The 22,247-nt window shown below is 42.8% G+C and overlaps 2 protein-coding genes across 5 annotated transcripts; one reads left to right on the forward strand and one right to left on the reverse strand.

Annotated features, from left to right (window-relative positions):
• Positions 1-1,382: 1,382 nt before the first annotated feature.
• usp7 (ubiquitin specific peptidase 7 (herpes virus-associated)) lies at positions 1,383-16,634 on the forward strand. Of its 3 annotated transcripts, none has more exons than XM_081710896.1 (31): positions 1,383-2,324; positions 5,383-5,487; positions 5,639-5,837; positions 6,252-6,390; positions 6,579-6,667; positions 6,801-6,909; positions 7,034-7,164; positions 7,417-7,471; positions 7,583-7,663; positions 7,753-7,843; positions 8,186-8,268; positions 8,365-8,474; positions 8,974-9,151; positions 9,390-9,534; positions 9,998-10,128; positions 10,498-10,632; positions 10,781-10,882; positions 11,030-11,135; positions 11,282-11,374; positions 11,481-11,552; positions 11,666-11,762; positions 11,843-11,996; positions 12,089-12,156; positions 12,245-12,353; positions 12,640-12,717; positions 13,201-13,301; positions 13,565-13,664; positions 13,847-13,966; positions 14,081-14,152; positions 14,328-14,418; positions 15,239-16,634. In XM_081710896.1, exons 1-31 carry the CDS (start codon positions 2,243-2,245, stop codon positions 15,343-15,345), a joined length of 3,333 nt encoding a protein of 1,110 aa, XP_081567022.1. In that variant the 5' UTR covers positions 1,383-2,242; the 3' UTR covers positions 15,346-16,634. The 3 variants fall into 3 exon arrangements, with proteins under 3 accessions (XP_081567022.1, XP_081567023.1, XP_081567024.1); XM_081710897.1 differs by having other exon boundaries at positions 8,974-9,130; XM_081710898.1 differs by lacking the exon at positions 1,383-2,324 and adding an exon at positions 3,785-3,881.
• litafd (LITAF domain containing) lies at positions 16,377-21,189 on the reverse strand. Of its 2 annotated transcripts, XM_027002751.3 has the most exons (5): positions 21,075-21,189; positions 18,677-18,738; positions 18,378-18,482; positions 18,077-18,251; positions 16,377-17,987 (listed from the first exon to the last, which is right to left on the reverse strand). In XM_027002751.3, exons 2-5 carry the CDS (start codon positions 18,717-18,719, stop codon positions 17,873-17,875), a joined length of 438 nt encoding a protein of 145 aa, XP_026858552.2. In that variant the 5' UTR covers positions 18,720-18,738; positions 21,075-21,189; the 3' UTR covers positions 16,377-17,872. The 2 variants fall into 2 exon arrangements, with proteins under 2 accessions (XP_026858552.2, XP_081567025.1); XM_081710899.1 differs by lacking the exon at positions 18,677-18,738 and having other exon boundaries at positions 21,075-21,177.
• Between the last annotated feature and the right edge of the window lie 1,058 nt (positions 21,190-22,247).

The raw sequence follows: 22,247 nt of genomic DNA on the forward strand, positions 1-22,247 counted from the left end.
GATACTCTCAGTATATGTTTATACTGTATATGCACTTTGCAATATATGAATTATAAGCCTACAGCATAAACCTACACAAATATCATAATACCACCTGCCTTTTTTGTAAGTAATTCAAAAAAGGCAATTGAAAAATCTGCACAACTATGCAGAGAATAAGCAATATTATGACCAGTCATATAACTTCTGGAAACCCAAACAAAATTGGATTGCTACAGGCAGACTACAGCTAGATTATGTGTACCTTATAAACTTGAAACTCAGTATATGTAAAACGGGTAACTTGTTTAACACTCTGCCTGGTACAGTTGAAACTGTAAACATTTGAGAAAATGTATTTCCTCTTTTAAAGCAATATTTTCAATCCATGAGATGTTTATCAAGTCCTTCAGAAATTGAATCATATGTTAGAATTGTATATTAAACTGTGCAAATACACTGGACAAGGACCTAGTTTGCTATCCACATCTATTTTTGTCCAACAGGCTACTGACTTGGGTCTACAGATTGGTCTGGAAAATCGAAGTTCAAGCAGGAATAAAACAATTCTTCACATGTGAATGCCTTCAACTGTGAATTCCCATAGAAAGCTTATGAAACGAAGGGGTCTGTATGGTCCCTTATAGGTTTTATGAAGCCTTGATAAGCAGAATTCATTAAACTTCAAATGTACTGATCATAAACTGACTGAGATAAAAAAAAATAATGATTAATTGTGATTTTCAAAGTACAAATCATGTTTTGTGTTGTTATGCTACCTATTTCCATAATAAATAAAATTATTAGACTTCAGCTTCTGAACCAACTGAAGGCTATGGTACAGATGATAGGTTAATATATAGCCTTGTAGGCTAATACCAGCGTGTGCATCTTAAGAACCGCGCAGTTTACCAAATTTATTCTTGTCAGTTGTCAGGAAAGCTGGATTTCATTTTTAATTGGATTTCACTTAAACTGACTTCGCCTAATAGCCAATGTGATAAAGTCTACTAAAACTCGTTTTTAATGTTGTAACTAGCATTTCTTGACTGTATTTATGATTGTCTACTTTGCTAAGAAATGCATACCGCAACTAATATTTTAATAACGCTATTTATAGTCAATAAGCTATGTCGCCACTTTATTAAAATAAGATGTTAATTCTGCGTGAACAATTTTTAAATGCGTAATTAATCAACAAGACATTTCAATAAATAAAAAATAAAATATTCGGTGTGTTCATGCGATTGTCCGAGATTAAACAGACTCGATTATGAATTCGGCGTGTTTATGACACGGCGCGCGGTGTACGCGAGCGTTTAGATCTCCGCGCGGATGTGACATTTCAGAGAGGAGCGCGACCGCCATTTTGAGCTTTACCTCAACTGAACATCAGAAACCACGGGAGCGGTGTGAGAGAGAGAGAGAGCGAGAGCGAGAGCGAGCGAGAGAGAGAGAGGGGGGCTCTGGCCGTGACCGGGCGAAAGATTTTTACTGAGAACATATTTGAGATGCGACTTCTCGTTAAATCTAGGCGTTAGGATTAAATATTAGCTTCATATATGATAACGTCGATGTAAAGCGCGAGCATCATTGTCACTTTAAACTTCTAAATTAGTGCGAATTCAAATAAGACTCGGGTTTGAATGGATAGCTTTTTTCTCCGCTCCCCCCCAGAAGAGGGACAATCGGAGGAGCAGATGGACTGGAAATATTGCAGGGAAAGTTGTATCTAAACATTTATTGGAATCGCATGAGCCGCAGAACCTCTTCTTTACTACAAACACTTTTGCTAGCTAAGGCTAACTAGCACCAGCTAGCGATAAACAGGGTATTTGTTTTCCCTGGCTGCAGGTTGTTGTAAGTTGAATTTCCCTCACTTAACCGCCTGCCATACCGTGTGGAAAGCCGGTTTTAGTACATCGGGCCTCCCTTATTTTGGAGCCCAAGTCATCGACTACCGTTAGTGTTAGCAACCCACCAAAGCGCCGAGATTGGGCGAATAGCGAGCAAATACGTCCGCGTTTCTCTGCCTGCTCCCCCACCGGCCTCCCTTCCTCAATCCCCGGCGCCGACAGCAGAAAGGGCCGAGGTCGTGTTAGTGCAGGCCCAGCCGCAAAGGCTCGACCTGTATACACCACCTCCGCATCCTCCAGCTCCCCACCACCAGCTCCCCCGGACCCCTGTCCCTACGGAACCGACGCCAGACAAGGTCGAGGGCCACAAAGACGACAAGCGTAATCATATCGCCACCATCGCAAACATGAACCACCATCACACTCAGCAACAGCAGCAGAAAGCCGGCGAGCAGCAGCTCAGCGAGCCCGAGGATATGGAGATGGAAGGTAGCTCATGTTATGTTGACTGTTAGTCAGGCCTCCTGCAGAAACACTTACGATTATGTCATGTTTTCACCACCACACAGAGAGACCACCATTTACTGTTTATTGTATTATTGTCGTACATAAGCAACATGTGATTTGCGTTATTGCTGGGATGGTGGCTAGCTGGTCCGGCAAGCTAGGTTAACTTTATTAGCAAGTCACTTTGTCGCATGTTTTGACCTCGTTAGCGCTAGCAGGCTAAATCAGGTGAGTTAGCAAGCTAGTTAGCTAAACGCTATCTGTCGGATTCTGTCTGGCAAGCAAAACGATGTTTCGGAGAGCGATCTAAACTGAATTCAGACACATCTGATTACAGCTTGATGGCTATAGTTAATGCGTTGACAATATTAACCGGCTAGCTAGTGAAGGTAGTTATAATAAAAGCGTTTGATGAAAGCATCCCGATTCATTTGACAGCTAATAGTCTAGCTGGTTTGCTTAGTTAGCTGTGTGGCTAGCATTAGTCATTGTACCGCATTTACGTTAACGTGGTACAAATTGACAGCAAATATAAGGGAATTTGGTTTGAGTTTTGTCTATTGTGTAATTATTGCTTAAAATAGCTTAAACGTAACCAGTTTAGGTAACACAAAGCTACTAGATAAGTACCTTATCTAACTAACCTTTAATATTACCTTGGACTGGTTTTAGCAGTTTTTAGAAGCAGGCCAATGCTGCCAGCTTACCCAGACATCTCAATGTTAATCGTATTTCACATTTCAAAATGCAATCAAAATTGAACAGACAGAATAGTAAGTTATTAACGTTAACATCAGGAAGTGAAATAGTTTTTGCTAAACTGATAGCCAACATATACTACAAATTGTAGTTTGAGGTCTAGACAGACTTACAAGCTGTATGGGTATATAAAAAGATTTCAGTCTGCAACGCTAAAAGAGTTACTTCGCAATCATTGATCTATGCTTGACGGTTAGCTATTTGGATAAATGGATAGCTATCTAATAATTCTTAACTAGCCTGTTAGCTAGATTTGATGCAAAAGATCTATTTCATTGAATGTAATTCTGCATGGCAGGTTAATCTCTATGATCACTGTCATGCAGCGAATATGAGTAAAGTAGCTAGCTATCGTAGCTAACTAACGCTTGCGGACATCTCGTTATTGATAATTTGCTGAAGTTGCCAAACTTTGGTTAGCCGTGTATCCTAGCGATAGCTAGCTTGGATAGCTAACATCGTACTTTAGCACTAGCCATTTGTTCTTCCCCAAAGCTTATGCATTGTCACTTTAAAACGTAACGCCTCAGTTTTATAAACACAGTTCGATTGTCTTTTATATGTGGTTTGTGACCGTATTACAAGGAAGCCCTCATCGTGTGAATTGGATCTAGTTAGATAGCGCCAGTGTATATTGCCGACACTGACCATACCATCCGCAGAGGAAGCCTGCTAGCTTGAGCGGGGGGTGGATCTGATGTTTTTATTTCAAGATGGTGGACTGGAGTCTTCTGGCTGTCTAGTGTTTTGCAGTGATCCGTATGCGCAAGGCCCGCTTGCGTATGTTTGTTTATGTTTTAGGGACAACACAAGCTGTCACATGATGACGCAGTGAAGTAGCTAATTCAGGATACCGTCGTAATTTGTTATTTAATAAAGTTGTAGCAATCACTGAAGAATAATGTGACATGTATGGTAGATGGATTAAATAGATGATGAATGTTAGTTAGCTAGCTACCTAGCTACTTGGATTGACTGCTATTGCAAATCATGAGTGAAGGACTAATCAAACAAATCAAGCTCCAACAATGTTAACATATGTCTCGGGAATGTTCTTATTTCATGAACGAAGTTAAGGGCCTTTGACGGCGTATTTGCAATTAAATAAAGAGTGTGATGTGTGTTAGCTAACGCTAGCCAGCATGCTAATGATCAGTCTGCGTCAAGGCCCTCGTGCGGCTCTCCGACACAGCGCGCGGATCTGCTGCTTCATCGTATGCTGTCGTGTGAACTCGCCATTTTTAATAGTTACATGTCTCCGTCTGAATTGTACTGCAGCAAGAATTCATCTCTTGTAGTTCTTGTGTTCTCCACTTTTAATACAACTAATACGTCCGTGTAATTACTGAATTTCGATTGGCCGCCTGAGTTTTGCCTGAGGTTCGCTAAGCCACATGAGGGGGGCGTTTCTGCCGGCTATGGCTGTGTTAGTCTAGCGAGGATCAACGTTTGCCCGCTGTCACACAGCCTTGTGTCCGGCGTAAAACTGTGCACCACCTAAGCGTTGAGAATATGTGTAGGTTTCGTGTTACACTCATTCCTCTAAACACGCATCATGTTACCAGTTAGCTTTATTTGAAACAATCATTCGCGTTAATTGATCAAACACGGATACTTTTACAGGAAAACTTACAACATTTATACATATTGTAAATTGTCTCTTTGTTAATCTTTTTGATTAATTCTGTCTCGACTATGTCCTCACGTCTTGGAAAAGTGGGTCTCTTTCTGTCCCAGTCCTTAGGTCTTTGCTGTTCTTTAAATAAACCACTAACAATTCTATTGGCTTTGCACTTACTTCGTCTACCTGCCCTCATTTTTGTCATTGTTTTGCCAGGTCATAACAAAAAAAGCAGAAATAAGCATCTTTATAGTGTATTGCTGAAACATGATTCTCAAGTTGCCATTTTCTTTTCTCTTTTTTTAAAGAGTGCTTTTGAAGAGATGGCCATTAACATTTAGAAGATATTGATATGATTTTGTATTTTTCTAAAGCTGAGTGTTTCCCTTATTATCATAGTGTGGGTTTTTGCTGAAATGTCAGTTAGCCTAAAATGAAAAGTGTATATAGGCTCAAGTTCTATATACTTTCTTGCTCTTAAAAGCCTACTGTAATTTGCAGATTGATCTCTTTACTTTTCACAAACAGTTATCATGTTTTTGAATTTATTTACTATAAGAACATGTTTTATGAAAGGCTGTCTCATGGTAGGAAAAAGTTAAGTATAGAAAGCTTTTTGTCATGCGGCATGACAAATCTTTCCTCTCTTGTTTTCCTTAGCTGGTGACACAGACGATCCCCCAAGAATCCCCCCCAATCCTGTCATCAATGGTAATGTGGCGATGGCAGATGGGCATAACAACACAGAGGAAGACATGGAAGATGGTAAGGACAGTATCTGGTGAAGCTCCAGTAAATTTCCTCCATCACTGCACAAACTGAAGCTTTGGTTTTGTATAGTACGGAGTTCAAATCAATTGCACATTAGGCTGTCTTGTATATGAGATGTAAACTGTAAACCTTTTTTGTGCAAAAGATACAAGCTGGCGTTCAGAGGCGACCTTCCGCTTTGTGGTGGAGCGTTTTAGCAGACTGAGTGAGTCTGTGCTCAGCCCGTCGTGTTTCGTGAGGAACCTCCCCTGGAAGATAATGGTTATGCCCCGCTTCTACCCGGACCGGCCCCACCAGAAGAGTGTGGGTTTCTTCCTGCAGTGCAATGCAGAGTCCGACTCCACGTAAGCAGTCGCTATCCTCCACTCGCTCATTATTCTTGTTACCGTTTAGCTCTCATGAAAGCCTTGTTTACGCTTCCAATCACAGCCTGTCGGTGGCTCTAGGACCTCCCTTTCTTTTTTTCTTTTTTTTTTGCATTGTTCTGGGGATGTAACAGTGATGTGTGGCCCATAATCAAGTTGGTTATTATGGAATCAGTGCTTTCTGTTTTGTGCATTAAAATGGTATACCAAGATGGGTAAAAGTTTAATTCGAAATGTATTAAATTAATGGATGGAACACAACCTTGAATTTTTTTTATCATGGACTAACAATGAGGATTATTAAAGGTTGTTTTTTGAATTATTTAAAATTATGGTAGCTTAAAGGTGCGTAACTGTCATCCAGCTAACTGGTCAGTTTCTCCTTGTTCTTAGGTCATGGTCCTGTCATGCTCAAGCCATGCTGAAAATCATCAACTACAAAGACGAGGAGAAGGCATTCAGCCGCCGCATCAGTCACCTGTTCTTCCACAAGGAAAATGACTGGGGTTTCTCCAACTTCATGTCATGGAGTGTAAGTTCTCCCGCTGCCTTATAAGTGCTCTTTTAAGTGTTCACACTAGACCCAGTTTTCCAAATTATCTTGACTAGCCATAGTCATACCACAGCCTCTTTTCTGTGTGGAAGCCATCGGGGTTTGTCCAAAAGGTTGTTTTTTAAGTCCATAATGTGTGTGTGTGTGGGGGGGGGGGGCTTTTCTAGGATGTGACTGATCCGGAGAGGGGCTTCGTGGAGGACGATAAGGTCACGTTTGAGGTTTATGTTCAGGCTGATGCCCCTCATGGTGTGGCGTGAGTGAACTCCTCAATTACCTGCTCTGAGTGTAAAATGTATTTTAGCCATTATGAGTTGTTTAAGGGGCAGATTAGCTACATAAGAGCTTTTTTACAGTTTAGCTACATATTATTTTTCTTATAATTCCAGCTGGGATTCGAAGAAGCATACTGGTTATGTAGGCTTAAAGAACCAAGGAGCTACATGCTATATGAACAGCCTTCTACAAACACTCTTCTTTACCAACCAGCTGCGGCGGGTGAGGATTGCGCTTTGAGTCAGTGCTGGCAGACACACTCGCTGTTCTTGCTTGTGCTACGGGAACCGCTCATCTTTGTCTGCCACCTGGTTCAGTCCTGTTTTTCTGTGCTGTTTCCTTGTAGGCAGTGTACATGATGCCTACAGAGGGCGATGACTCTTCCAAAAGTGTTCCCCTCGCTCTGCAGCGAGTCTTCTACGAACTCCAGCACAGTGATAAGCCTGTTGGCACAAAGAAGTTGACCAAGTCTTTTGGGTAGGGACCTTTTCGGAATGCTATGCTACTCAGAGAGAGTATGCAAATTCTTAAAGCGGATACACTTTTTAAAGACTCTGTATGTAGTTGTATGGCAGTTGTGTGTGTTTTTTCTTCTATTTGGAAAAAATATGACATGGGTGTTTTGGGAGATTGTCCTATCGACATTTTAATGTCCTGTTTTATTTTTCAAATAGCATTCATACTCAGACTGAGTGCAAAATGGTATCTAATTCCCATGTCAATGCATAGGTGGGAGACTCTTGATAGCTTCATGCAACATGACGTGCAAGAGCTGTGCAGAGTGGTGAGTTCCATTGCTGTGGCTTTCTGGGGCATTTTTATCCTGACATCAAAACCCCTTCCCTCACACTGCCATTGAGAACCTGAGCACACCGTGCTTGTGCTTCAATTGCAGCTGCTAGACAACGTTGAGAACAAGATGAAGGGAACTTGCGTAGAAGGCACGATCCCGAAGCTCTTCAGGGGAAAGATGGTGGTGAGTTGGCTGAGCCTCACCAGTCTCTCCTATGCTTTCGGTTAATCTGGCAGGACTAATGAGTGGGCAACTTGCTGTTTCTTTTGTAGTCCTACATCCAGTGTAAGCATGTGGATTATAGGTCTGAACGAATAGAGGATTACTACGACATCCAGCTCAGCATAAAAGGAAAGAAAAACAGTGAGTACTCATTTTAAATGTGTGGGACCGTGGCATTTTGATCCCGAGACGCGAGCACCGTGCTGGCTGCTAGTACTGGACATAAATGCATGTTGATTTCCCTGAAGTTTGGCTACCAAGTCGGACAGCTCTGAGAGTCAGATGGCCGCAAACCTTTTGCAAATGCGGCTGTACGTTGTTTGTCTCCTACTTGTACCATTCAGAACAGCACAGTAGTTTATTATTCTGACTCATAAATGCTTGGGATTCTTGGAATTATAAGTTGCGTTCTTTACTTCATGCATCTGGTGACATGTACCATGTCGTTGAAATGCCCCATGTGTGTCTTCTCTCCTGCTGCAGTCTTTGAGTCGTTCAAAGATTACGTGGCCGTGGAGCAGCTGGATGGGGACAACAAGTATGATGCGGGGGAGCATGGCCTACAGGTACAGCTCTCGTGCTCTGACTCACCAGAGCAGTGTGCACACACACCCCTCCTTGCCACGGTAGCTTTAATGGAGCCCCATTCTTCTGTGTTCCAGGAAGCTGAGAAGGGTGTGAAGTTCCTGACCTTCCCACCCATCCTGCACTTACAGCTCATGAGGTTCATGTACGACCCACAGACTGACCAAAACATAAAGATCAACGACAGGTAACTTTACACAGTGTGGTGCAGTTTAGACAAGGGGAAAAGGAATTGCAATGGTTATGACACAAGTAGGTTGATTCTGTTGACCTGGGTGAAACCTTGTGGTCAGTGACGCCTGTATCGGCTATTTAAACTTACAGTTGGTGGCCAGTATTGGGGTCTTTCATTGGATGATGCAAGCTTAGATCAAACCTGCCCTTTGTTGACATAATGGACTAATGTTCTGTACACAGATAATACCCACATGTGTGTTGAACATTTGAGCTCTTTTTCATGTGGTATGAGTCAAATTCCATGGTTTATTGTTGGTGAACATCACGCAGAGAGCAATGCTCAGCTTAAAATAGGCGCATGGCTGACTCATCGTCACGTGCCTGGTGACTGAGTGTTGAAATACCTGTGTCACTGATGGCCTAGGCCTCCCCAGCTTTAATGTGAGCTCCCTTTTGATCTGGTTTCATGCTGGGGGCTGCTTCATGGATGCCCAATGCCTTGCCCGCAGGTTCGAGTTCCCCGAGCAGTTACCTCTGGATGAGTTCCTGCAGAAGCCAGACGTGAAGGACCCGGCCAACTACATCCTGCACGCGGTGCTGGTGCACAGCGGAGACAACCACGGAGGCCACTATGTCGTCTATCTAAACCCCAAAGGAGACGGCAAAGTGAGTGTCACGGAGCCAATAGTGAGAACCATTTTCCTTATTTTGGGAGTCAAAATCCATGGTGTTTGTTGAATAATAAATGGATGCACAGTTTATAAAAGTGTGTAATTTTTTATTTGATCTAATGTTACTGATGATAACAAATGCTATTTTTCAATGCTAACGAGTGACGGTGTTTAAAAGCAGTGCATGTATATTTAGTTCAGATTGGTGACATTAATTTGTCTTAAACATCTCCATTTCCTCATTTTCCCTTAAGTGGTGCAAATTTGATGATGACGTAGTTTCCCGATGCACTAAAGAGGAGGCCATTGAGCATAACTACGGTGGCCATGATGACGACCTGTCTGTACGCCACTGCACTAATGCGTACATGCTGGTGTACATCCGCGAGTCCAAGCTCAGTGAGTCACTCCCGCTGTCAAGCATTTCTCTCTAGGCTGCTGGGCCTGTCGCCTGGTGGCCGTGGGGCTGTGGCCCTAGAACAGCTGCTGGTCAGCACCGAGCAGATTTTTTTCACGCAGCCAACCGAGTCCCACAACACTGAGCTCTGAGCTTTGAGCTTTGAAGGCAGGGGTCTGGCTGAACAGGATGGCTCTTGAACACTTCAGCCCAAGTCTGCTTAAGTGGCTGTCCGATGCCATGTGTCTGGCTGAGAAGTGCTTCAAACATTGTACACTAAAGAACTGCAGCATTAGCCTTGCTGATTTAAAATGTCTCGCATCAAAAAGCTGCAAAAAAGATAATGTAACAGTTATATAACACGTCATTTTATCATGGTTGATTCCACACCACGTAGATGTAGGGGAGACACTGGTGTTTGTGTGCACAGTTGTCCATAATAAAAGCTGTGGTGCATTTGCATAGGTGAGGTACTGCAGCCGGTCACAGACATGGACATTCCCCATCAGCTGGTGGAGCGGCTGCAGGAGGAGAAGAGGGTGGAGGCACAGAAACGGAAGGAACGGCAGGAGGCTCACCTTTACATGCAAGTGCAGGTACGGTGCACACACTGCTCTCTCTCTCATTCATACATTCTCTCACGCACGCGTGCACACACTCTCTCTCTCTCTCTCTCTCTCTCTCTCTCTCTCTCTCTCTCTCTATTTATTATATATATATATATATATATATATATATATATATATATATATTACACACATTTTTAAAATTATATATATGACTTGTATTCCATCATCAGCATAGCTCCTGCCCCAGAGCCCTTTTCCTGTCTCATTTATTTAACAAAACCCATTTCCATGGATACTGCCAGGTTTATAGTACCTCCTCATTAGTCTTGCACAAGGCGCTGAGAGAACGGAGTGTGGTATGCAAGTGTGATGTGATTCTGCCTTTTATGGTTGAAGATGGTGACGGAGGACCAGTTCTGTGGGCACCAGGGCAATGACATGTATGATGAGGAGAAAGTGAAGTACACAGTATTCAAGGTTCTGAAGAGCTCCACCCTGGCCGAATTTGTTCAGAACCTCTCGCAGACCATGGTAAGCTCCTCCGCAGGATGTTGTCCTGGACGTTCAGTCAGCATCGTTCTCAAAGTGCAGCAGTGCAGTATGGAGGAGCGAGGGGTTTCCCCATGTTTGCCCTGACTGCCTGAATGGAGGTGCTGAGGGTAACGTTGATTTTGTGCAGGGCTTCCCACAGGACCAGATGCGCCTGTGGCCCATGCAGGCGCGGAGTAACGGCACCAAGCGTCCGGCCATGCTGGACTACGAAGCCGATTGCAACAAGTCCGTAAGTGACACCCCCACCCCACACAAGGACGCTAGCGGCACGTAGGCCGCTGTGTGTGGGGGTTTTGTTCCCCCCCCCCCGTGTAACTGATTCATGTTTTTGGGCCGTCATTCATGCCGATGATGGGCTTTGCTCTGCTCTCGCCAGATGATCGACTTAAGTGACAACGAGAATCCATGGACAATATTTCTGGAAACGGTAGATCCAGAAATGGCCGCCAGCGGTGCAACATTACCCAAGTTCGACAAAGACCGTGAGTTTGACTCCCCTGTAAAGCTAAAGCCAATGGAAGTATTATTCCTTGGGCTTCAAACTTGTGGAACTGTAGTGCTCAAACGACTTCCAGTTTAATGCTACAATCCAGTGTAATGCTATGATCACTTCCATTTTCCTTTGCAGATGATGTTATGTTGTTCTTGAAGATGTATGACCCAAAAACCAGAAGCTTAAATTATTGTGGACATATCTACACCCCTATATCCTGCAAAATACGTAAGTACCTTAACTAACCCATTAACAGACCCGTCAATAACATTGACATGAGTGGTTAAGTTGAGTTAATGTGCAAAGCTGATGGACTTATGTTTCTTGTAAGCAGGAGACCTGCTTCCCATCATGTGTGAAAGAGCAGGGTTTCAGCAGGGAACTAGTCTTATCCTCTATGAGGCAAGTTTCTCACATCACTTGCTTTCCCCAGAAGTCCCTTACTGGGTCTGGAAACCCACTAACATCACAGAGCGAGTGCTGCGAATCTGACTTATGACTCATGTTCACTGTAGGAAGTTAAACCGAATTTAACGGAGCGGATACAGGACTATGATGTCTCTCTGGACAAAGCTCTGGACGAGCTAATGGATGGAGACATAATAGTGTTCCAGAAGTAAGGGCTCCCCCCAGTGTGCTTTCAGACTTGCTTTTCATTTAGAGACAGAGCGAGGAAATAACCCTTGATTTCTCTAGGGACGACTCGGAGAATGATGCAAGCGAGCTGCCAACTGCAAAGGACTACTTCAGAGACCTGTACCACCGCGTGGACGTCATCTTCTGTGACAAAACCATCCACAACGACCCGGGTTTCGTTGTGACGCTTTCGAACAGAATGAACTACTTCCAGGTCAGCTGTCATAATCAGTAACACAGATCGGTATCGGCCACCTCCCCTCCTCACACCCAACCACCAACACTCTAATCTCTTAATTTTTCTAGGTGGCAAAGACTGTTGCACAGAGGTTAAACACTGACCCCATGCTCTTGCAGTTCTTCAAGTCCCAGGGGTACGTATGATTGCTCTCAGCTGGAGTTACCCTTTCCCGGGCCTGTGGCACTGCTCTTTAACCTGCCTTCCCTCGGCCTGCTCCTCAGGTACAGAGATGGCCCAGGCAACCCGCTCAGGCACAACTACGAGGGCACTCTGCGAGACCTGCTGCAGTTCTTTAAGCCCCGACAGCCCAAGAAGCTCTACTACCAGCAGGTGAGGGGACTCCATCACATCTGAGAGGGCTGCGATAATGAAGCATCCTGATGGCTTTTCTTTACTCGTTAAATATACATTTTCACAGTACAAAAGAAAAAAAATTTATTTAAATGAAATACTTGTCAGTCAATAAATATAGAAATTCAAGGTGGAAACATCAGTAAACGGCAGAGCAGTATACCTTGAGTCCAGTACTCGGCACCCCTCATGGGAACCTGAGCCCTTCTGCATGACTTTGCCTCAGATCCCCTGATTTATTCATGTTTTCACTCACCTCCCACAGCTCAAGATGAAGATCACCGACTTTGAGAACAGGAGGAGCTTCAAGTCAATATGGCTCAACAGCCAGTTTCGGGAGGAGGTAAAAAAGAAGAAGGAAAAGAACAAGTTTTATAATCAATCCACAGAGGCTTTTTTCCCGTGTGTGTGTGTGTGTGTGTGTGTGTGTGTGTGTGTGTGTGTGTGTGTGTGTGTGTGTGTGTGTGTGTGTGTGTGTGTGTGTGTGTGTGTGTGTGTGTGTGTGTGTGTGTGTGTGTGTGTGTGTGTGTGTTTGTACGGCATTTGGTTGTTCAGAAGTATCTTTTGCTCTCTCCTCTTGATGTGGCTTAGCATGGATATTGGTTTTCATGATGTCAGTGTACAGCTTCACTCCTCGAGGGTCGACGCAGGTATTCCCTGCGCCAACCCACTCTGACTCACTTCCTGAGGGGATGGCTTATTTATGAGCTGTGCTGAAGCAGGCAAAGCACCAAAGCTACACTGTGACATGGCCTTCCATGACTGAAGCTGGAGCAGTCTGATCCAAGCTTTGTCGCTTACTTTTTGTGTCTGACCTCCCAACCAGGAGATCACACTATACCCAGACAAGCACGGCTGTGTTCGAGACCTCCTGGAGGAATGTCAAAAGGCCGTGGAGCTCTCCGACAAAGGCTCAGAGAAGCTCAGGTAAGACCATTTGGTTGCTGAATCTTGGATCACTAGATTAGATTAATTCTGCTTTGTGCTAGTGTGTTCCACAGATTTTGCTTTTATATTGGTTCTGATTTGAGCCGCATTTGGGGGGGGGTGATGCTTGTGACTTTCTAATGTATTCAGGGTCCTCAGACACTCAGTCTCTGATTATCCTATTGATGTTGCTTCCATGCTCTTCCTAAACCTTTTGTTGGACTATGCTTTTACACACACATGTCTCGACATCTCTCCTGCAGGCTCTTAGAAATTGTAAGCTACAAAATTATCGGGGTTCACCAAGAGGATGAGTTGCTAGAATGTTTATCTCCTGCAGCCAGTCGAACATTCAGAATAGAGGTAAAAGCATAACTGTGCCATTCCTCCAACTTCCTCTTTTTATGTACAAATAAAGAATTGTTATCCTATGAAATGCTCTGTAAATAAATAGTTTTGCCAAGCTGTTTTTTCCCCTTTTGTATCTGGAGGCTGTTCTGTGAAGTGATGGGTCTTGCATGAAATGCTTCGTTTTGTGTGTTTAGGAAATCCCCCTTGACCAGGTCGACCTGGATAAGGAAAATGAGATGCTGATTCCAGTTGCACATTTCCACAAGGAGGTCTTCGGGACTTTTGGAATTCCGTTCTTGCTAAAGATCCGCCAGGTGTGTGAGGGCTGTGGGTAGCGCACGCGTGTGGGTGTGCGTGTGTGGTGTTCAGAGGCTGTGGGTTTGTCGGTCAGGAGTGTGTAACGCTAACCTGCTGCTGTGCCGCTCCAGGCGGAGCCCTTCAGAGAGGTGATGAGGAGGATCCAGAGCATGCTGGACATCCAGGAGAAGGAGTTTGAGAAGGTACCCAAAGCACTGAAGGACGATGCCGTTAATGACAAATAGAGCTCTGACTTCGTCCCTGAATTGAGCTGTGCATGCTTTTCATTCATTTGTTTGGTTTTGCTCTTTTAAGAAGTGGATCTTTCTGCACTTTATGATAACATTGTAACGTCTTATTTGATTTATCATTTTGTAGTTCAAATTTGCAATTGTGATGATGGGCCGGCATCAGTACATCAATGAAGATGACTACGAAGTGAATCTGAAGGACTTTGAGCCACAGCCAGGTATGTATGGGTGGTGCGAGCTCGGTCACATGGCATTCGAGTGGCGCTCTCTGTGTTGCTGAGCCTCCTTGCTGCTTCTGGCAGTCAGGATCTACTTGTGCAGCTGGTAACGACATATACAAATGGTGTCACGCAAGTCACTTGTGAGAGTGAGTGTATATGTGCATCGCCCAGCTTTGGTGCACCTAGTGGTCTAAATCTAGACCCTCCAGTTTTTAGGCTGTATGTCCAGGGTTTGGCTGGATGCCTTGGTTTTTACTTCATTTTTGTCTGTTTGTTTGCAATGTTCTCCCAGATTGTAGGGGCTTCAACAAACAGGACAATCATATTGGTCTGTACCCTCCCACTGGCAATTTTAGGCCAATCAAAAGTCAGGCAAAGTCGAATACAAAGTACACCTGGAAGACACATTAGGGGTCAGTGCAATGGTATAGGAGGGTTTAGCTTGTTGAAAACCCTAGCTAAACCAGTAGGGCCCAGTTGCTGTGGCAGCTCTGCTGTCACTCTAGCTATGCTGCCCCTGGAGAAGCAGCTCAGTAAAGGTCGTCCCTGCAGCACACCTTGCACAGGAAGAATGGAGTTGTAAGCTTGCTGTGGCCTGCGTTTACAAAACGAACAAGAGTGGGAATGGAGGAGCAGCTACTTCTAACCCAAGTGATTACTTTCATAGAAATGTAAAACAAAAAGCAAGGAAAAAAGCACTCTTCAAGCTTGATGAATGTAGGTCACTGGTGCTAAAAAATCTTGTGTAGGTAGCTGTTCTCTCTCTCTCGCATGAGTGAAAGAGAGAATTTCCTTAGTTTTGTTTCCTTGTCCCCAGGGAACATGTCCCACCCGAGACCTTGGTTAGGTCTTGACCACTTCAACAAGGCTCCAAAGAGAGGACGCTACACATACCTGGAAAAGGCGATCAAGATCCACAACTGACGAGCACTCCCTCTTAACCGACCATACTAAAGACTTTAACCAAACGTCTTGTGTGCACCACTCTTGCCACCTGTTGTCTGGGTACACAGGCCCCATGTATGAAATCTTCAGCAAAGCGGAGTGTTCGCTCATGTTTTTCCCTTTTGAAGCTCTTCGATTTGGCTTCTCTGTTGACTGCCTGTTTTGTCTGGAAGAATGAATTGGATTTTATTAAATGGGGGTTACAGTACGACCTTCTAGACAGTGGGGTTTTTTTGTTTGTTTTGTTTTTTTTTCTTTTAATTTTGTTTTTAAAAGAATTGTTACAGCAAGAAAGCTGCTGCATAGTGAGGGGGACAGATGGAAGTTGTTCTGCCATTTGCAAATAAATTAAAGGATTTCCATCCTTTCAACAAAACCCCCACAGATGGCTAAAGCTTGCTAGTTGCCCTGAAGTGGTTGCGTTTTCTTGTCCCTTAGTGCAACTAGGCAATTTTCATGTTTACACAATTCTTTCTCACCTAGTTTGGTCGGAGGAATTCAGTTTCTCTTTTTTTCTGGAAATCTTGTATAATAAAGCTCCACGGCATATGTTTTAAAAAGAAACGAGAAAAGAAATAGTTTGTCTGTACTTCATCTTGCACGTCAGCACTTAATAGCAAAGGTTTTACATTTCTCAGCACTGTTAAATGTAATCTTTGGTTGGGCCTCCCCCTGCATCCTCTCTCCCTCCGCACTCCTTCGGGCTCATCTGGCACTTTGCTGTAGTATCATTCTGGTGGGAGGGGAGTGGAAGGCGCTCCAGATTGGCTGTAATGTGCATTAGCAGGAAGCTGCAGACATTTGGTAGACTGGTTCAGGACATGGTGAAACCAGCATTAAATGAACCAACAACACATTTCTTTTCTCTTTTTTTTTTTTCTTTCTTTTTTGTAAGCACAGGAGGAGTACCCCTAGTGCATAGTTGGCTTTGTAAAGACAACATTTAAAATTGTATATTTAAAGAATGGACATGTAAAATTAAAGACACTTTGTTGGGTACAGATCAGATGTTCATATTCATTGTGTGTAGTTTTATTTTGGACACTGACTTTAAGTTTTATTTTGGTCTTTATTTCTTCCTTAACTACTTGCAACAGTTTGTCTTGTTTAAGTCCAGTACAAAATGACCTGCCGATCACCTTTTTGATTTTTTTTTTTTTTTTCCCGGTCTAATTCCTCCGTGTAGCAGCAGTGTACGACAACTATTCCTGTATATTGCCTTTTTGCTGAAAATGTATGTTGAATAAAATTTTCTATAAAAGCTACAATTATCAGTTGAACATTTCACTCCAGAAGCAGCATCCTGATTGGTTGTGAAAGTGCTGCAGTGGGCACCTGTTGTGCTGCTACAGCTTGCAGAATGCATATTCACTTTGTCCAAAATGTCTCTAAATAGAATGCTTGCTGTTTCAGATGATAAATAGGAAGTATTAAAAGATGGGTCAATGATGAGATATTAAAAGCCCATAGCCCACATAAGATGAAAACTGATCACTTCGTAGTCATTGAACAAATTATGCTCTATAAATGTCATGTTTAAAATGGATTTAGTACAGTACCTAGGTGTCAATATAACGACTGTCATAATGTGAAGATTGGAAAAACTGACAGACAAGTCATTCTGTAACAGGAATCCATAAATGAATATAAATGCCATGGTAGGTCTAGTCATCAATAATAATGTATACATGGTAGCAGAAATCTAAACTTAACATATTTCTATATAGATTTATGTACAAATCCCAGAGATTTCCTATAACCTAATTCCTTATGTTTTTAAAGAACATTTTCATGTGCAATACCTGTGCTTAGACTAGCGGCAATATTTTTATATAATGAATAAAAGGAATGACAGCTAATGGCCAGCCTTGGTACTTATGTGCCAGCCAGTTTAAATAAGACAAATTTCAGCGTCAAAGGTGGTCTGATTATTTTTGTATTGTTCTCTTACCAGGGTTGACCATTAATATGACCTCAAATGTAGTGAACAGCCCAATGCAAAAGAACCCCCACTTTCCCCTCAAACCCTTCAGCAGGGTTTGCACAAACCCAGTAGTGAAGGGTGAAAGTGCAGCACGGTTTGGCGATTTCCCCACTGTAACCTAGCTGATGAATCCAATAAGGTGTGTTTGGACACGGAAATCAGCAAATTGTGCTGCACTATGTCCCCTCCAGGATCGAATTTGGGCACTTTTGTTGTAGCTCAAAATAGGTCAGCATAATCTTAATATTGGGCTTTCAGAGCCTGATACAGACAAGATTAAAGCAAGTGAAAGCAAAGGGCTCTTCTAATGCCAGCGTTGCAACCAATTAGTAAGCCAATTACGTTGATGTTACATTCTGTAATGTTCCTATTTGTTGTCTCGAAAAAGTCCATAAGCTCACTGTAATACCCCACGATCAAAAAAAAGGCGGTGGTCTGACTGCAACTGTGGCATTTTCGCTATCTGAGCACGACGGCGTTCGGAAACAGGAGGCGGCAAAAAGCTCAGGGAGGATGTCGCGGTCAGCAGCAGCGCTTTTTATCCACGTGGATGATCCGACCGCATTTGGGGCACGTGTGATAAGCGTCTTTGAAGAACTTTACGAAGAATGGTATCAGACAGCAGCCGAGTATGAACCTAAAAGGCACAAGAAAACCAAACTGTTTTGATCCAGCTTTTAAAAGTCACAGGCGTGTATTCCGTTTGATGGGTGATTTTTCTCTTACCCGCAACAAATGAAAAGCAGGCACATGAGCCAGGCGTAGGCGCCCACTTTGTAGGTGACCTGGGTCAGCACCTGCTCCCGACAATCCGTGCACGTGGCCATTGCCGGAGAGCGACCCAGTTGCGTGTCATAACTCACGTACTTGTTCTTGGCATTGTCTGCTGAGGAAACCTGAACTACAAGAGCAAGTAATAACAAATTCAGACCATTCTTATATCATCACCGGTAAACGCGACGGTATTTGTTGTTGACTGGACACGTCAGAACATTATTTATCCCCGTGGTGGGACTCTTTAACCTACCGCTTGAGTTGTGAGTCCTCAGTTGGAACTGATCATCGTTGGAGTTAGCCGGGTTGAAAGGCGTGTGCACCTTATAGACTTTCACACTGTCCCCTTTTTCGTCAACTATGAATACAAAAGACGCTCATGAAAACCATGTGGGATGAGCAGATACACGTTCACCCGCATTGAGTTCTCCTTAGCGAAAGAGGTTTAATTCCATGGCCACCCTTATGTGTCCATATGGAGTACCCGCCCTCGGAGGTCCTGGCGTGGTCTTGATATGGGATGAAGGCGATTGTGGTGTTTTAGGGTTTTACCTGGTACGATATAGGGTGGCGGATCCTTTGCTCCTGAACTCATTCTTCCTCAGGATATGACACTAGAAGGGAACGGTTGAGACTGGCTATTTACTCAGATTTATGATCTATGCCATACATGTTTTCTTGTAGTGTCCGTGACTCGTATGGGGCCTATCTGCGAGGCTATCATTAAAAACGTCTACGATAAAGTAACATGCTCATCAAGTTGCCATGTTACAGTAGTAGGCTGTAGGCATCTCCAGCATGTCGGAGGTGGGTAACGGATCATATGGCTAAGCTGTAGAGCACCTGCTTTTTGTTGTCACTAGATGGCAGGCGAGCATTAGATGTCTCTTATCCAGTTGATCTCAAGAGAAGTCGGTCTTGTGTGGTGTATTTATGTCCTAATGCCCACATCCCATTTAGATCACAAAGAGCTTGGTAATTACTTACAAACTTAACAGTTTGGTTAAAAAATACTAGGCTGGACAGTGCAGGAGTGTACTACAGTACTCCGTTTGGTGTACATTATTTTAGGTTGAATAGTCACTGACTAATTCTTCTGTGCCAAAGGAATTCGGAAAAGCCCGAAGATCTGTCAAGATCTGTAAAAGGGCAGGTAGTGAACGCCTTTGATGACGGGCAGAAACAAAAATTCACTGATCTAACCTTTTATAGTACAGGTGTGAACCAGAAGCTAAGCGTGGAATGTCGTTCTGTGGCATGTTTGGCTAGTCTAGATCTTCAGTAAAAACACTTATATGTCTGATTTCATATTACAATCCTTCCTGTGAAGAGTTGTTCAACTATATGTTTGAATGTGTTATTTTTTGTATTATGAAGCTATATTGCAATATCTTTATTATTCATATGAAACATCATGTGACTAAAGCTTTTGTTCTCATTAAATCTTATTTTGGCCAGCATTGTTTTTAATTAAGTAATGATCAAATTGGTTGGTTGAAAATTTGGATAAATTTGTTATTTTAAATCTATCACTTGTCCAGTGGTCTACTTTGAACACAGACCTGCTCTAAAAAGTCTAGCCATTGAGTATATGGGTTTGAGCAAGTTTCAGAAACTAGCTACAAGTATATTGCTGAATCATAGTCCATGGGTCGTGGATGCTGTATGGGGAATAAAATTGTGGAATAGAACTTCCAGTTTGTATGGGGAATTCATATAAAGTTGTATGAATACTTGATCCTAATTAATAAATGGGCTTCAGCACAGCTTAAGTCATTCTGGGATTGGCATTGGGCCATATGTAGAAGGGTACACTCATAGGAATGCGGATATTCCCACTCATGAATGAAGCATCTGTTCTGTTGTTGTACCTTATTATCATGTTACCCTTTTAGCAAGTGACACTGTGTCCTGATGAGTGTTTCTGTCGAGTAATCCCCCTGTGCAGGTACTGTTTGAATTATGTTTGTTTTTTAATTTCAGATATTTCTTTTACCAAATTGGTGCTCCTTTTGCAGATGTAAAATACATTCTATGGCTAATGTATATTGGCAATTATTACCAATGGATATTTTGTTAAATGACATTAACAAGAAACAAACATAGATCTCATTTTAAAGTCTAATTCTCTTTTGCTTAATATTTTTCATGATTTTGTTTGATATTTTGGTCAAAGTTAAATGTACAGAAATTAAAAATGCAATTAATACCTACATTTAATACCTATATAAGCTTTGCTCAAAAACATACTTTAAATGTAATCTTTAAAACACCTGATAAGAGAAAAATAAAATTTATAATAAACATATAATTTAATATACATCATAAACTCCTGATTAACGTTATCATTCCAGTCTAAGAAGTGACATCGGACTGCAAAAATTAACGTCAAACTGATTAGTCAGTGACTAATAAAATTACTATCTATTATGACTTGATGTCTATTAAAGTGGAGCAACTTGATTCAGAACCCACCAATATATAAAGTGTGTAATCTAGAACAACAATAAGAAGCAAGTTGTGCTAGTGAGCCATCAACAGCCAAGCCCAGAAGTAATTGTCAGTAAAAACTGCTTTTGGTATGAGTAGAATCAACCCAGACACTCCTATAAACATTTATACTAAACTTGCATACTAAGTTTACTAAATTCTAGATGGCATATTAAAACCATCTTCAAATTTCACCAGTATAAATTAAGATTAGCGGGAAAAGTGTTGTGTCTCCTACAGGGTGAAACCGCTTAACTGAAGTGTAACACACACCAAACTCACTTTGTCACCTAGTGAGAAAACAAATCTACTCACTGCTGCTGAATTATTGACCTGTCAGAGAACACAAACTCCCTGCTGTCTTTCTTGCCATTAAGCACTAGAAGACGTGGAAAATCTCGGTCTTATCTCTCGATCTTAAATCGGGAAGAAAACAGCACACTGGGTGAGGTTCTCTTACCTTGCTGTGCTGGAGCTGCTGTCTGTCGTGCTGGTGTTGGCGGTCTGACTGGTATCATGCTAGGCAGTTATGCTCAGTTTTTCTTGGCCTTGCCACCACTCCTCCCAGCTCCCTGAATATGTATTTACATATTCAGCCGTCTCTGATGAATATGCATTAGACAGGGCTGGAAAGTGTGGTCAGCCCTAAAGTGCCAGTGTTTTTGTTCTTTGAAGAGCTTTCTGAACCTGTTTCTTTGGCAACAATGCACCCTTACAGGTCGTAAATCTGCACATTTTATTAGTTGCTGAAATTGACTGAACAGTTATTCAAGACATTAAGGAAATATGTGTTTATTTTAAGAATAAAGTTGTTTTTATGTAATTGCAGATTTATTGTTGTAATGATATTCAGCTTTTTTCACTTATTTCAAATTTCAAAATGCCATATGTGATTACCTGAATGAATAAGCAATTTGTGCTTTGAATCTTACTTGAACTAGGATTCACAGCTGAAAGGATCACACATATGTATGCACGCACACACACAAACATCTACAAGAAAATTTTGTTTAAACCTTTTGAAATACATTGTTAATTTCCCAAAACAGCTCAATATTTTTGAATTTACATAAGCATATCTCACATCTTCCATACCCACACATCTAGTTGTTGGTGATGTTCACTCAATAGCAGCACTGCACAGGAAAAGCCCGTTCATGATCTCTATCACATCCTTAAAGTGAGTGAGCAACATGAGGATTCCTTGTGGTTGCTTAAGTATCAGTGACCCCATCCTTCTTCTGCCACTGCCTGACTTGCTCGGGTCAGCCACACCCGGGAGGGGGGAAGGGTGTGTGGTGAGGGTGGTGGTGGATATGGGGTGTGTGTCTGTGTGCCAAGTCAGAGCTTAGGTTTGAGTCCATCAGCTGTGATCTTACAGCTGCCCAGCACTCGGTGTGCAGGTGACACACCCTTGCTGCTGCCGCCGAGCCTGCTGGGTGGCATTCCAGTGGCTGCGGCCAAACCCCTCTCTGTTTTAGCATTCCGTAAATGGGCTGCAGAGTTTCTACCCATCAGGTCCTGGAGCGCTTGCTTGCATAACAGATACAAATGGGCGTGGTCCAGCCCTCCCCTTTTAGTCAACCTTGATCAGTACAGCTCTAGAGCCAGGCTAAAGGCCTACTTTTTAAAT

The sequence above is a fragment of the Electrophorus electricus genome, chromosome 3, assembly GCF_041902795.1.
Source record: "Electrophorus electricus isolate QZ-2024a chromosome 3, ASM4190279v1, whole genome shotgun sequence".
In the NCBI taxonomy this organism is placed as follows: domain Eukaryota; kingdom Metazoa; phylum Chordata; class Actinopteri; order Gymnotiformes; family Gymnotidae; genus Electrophorus; species Electrophorus electricus.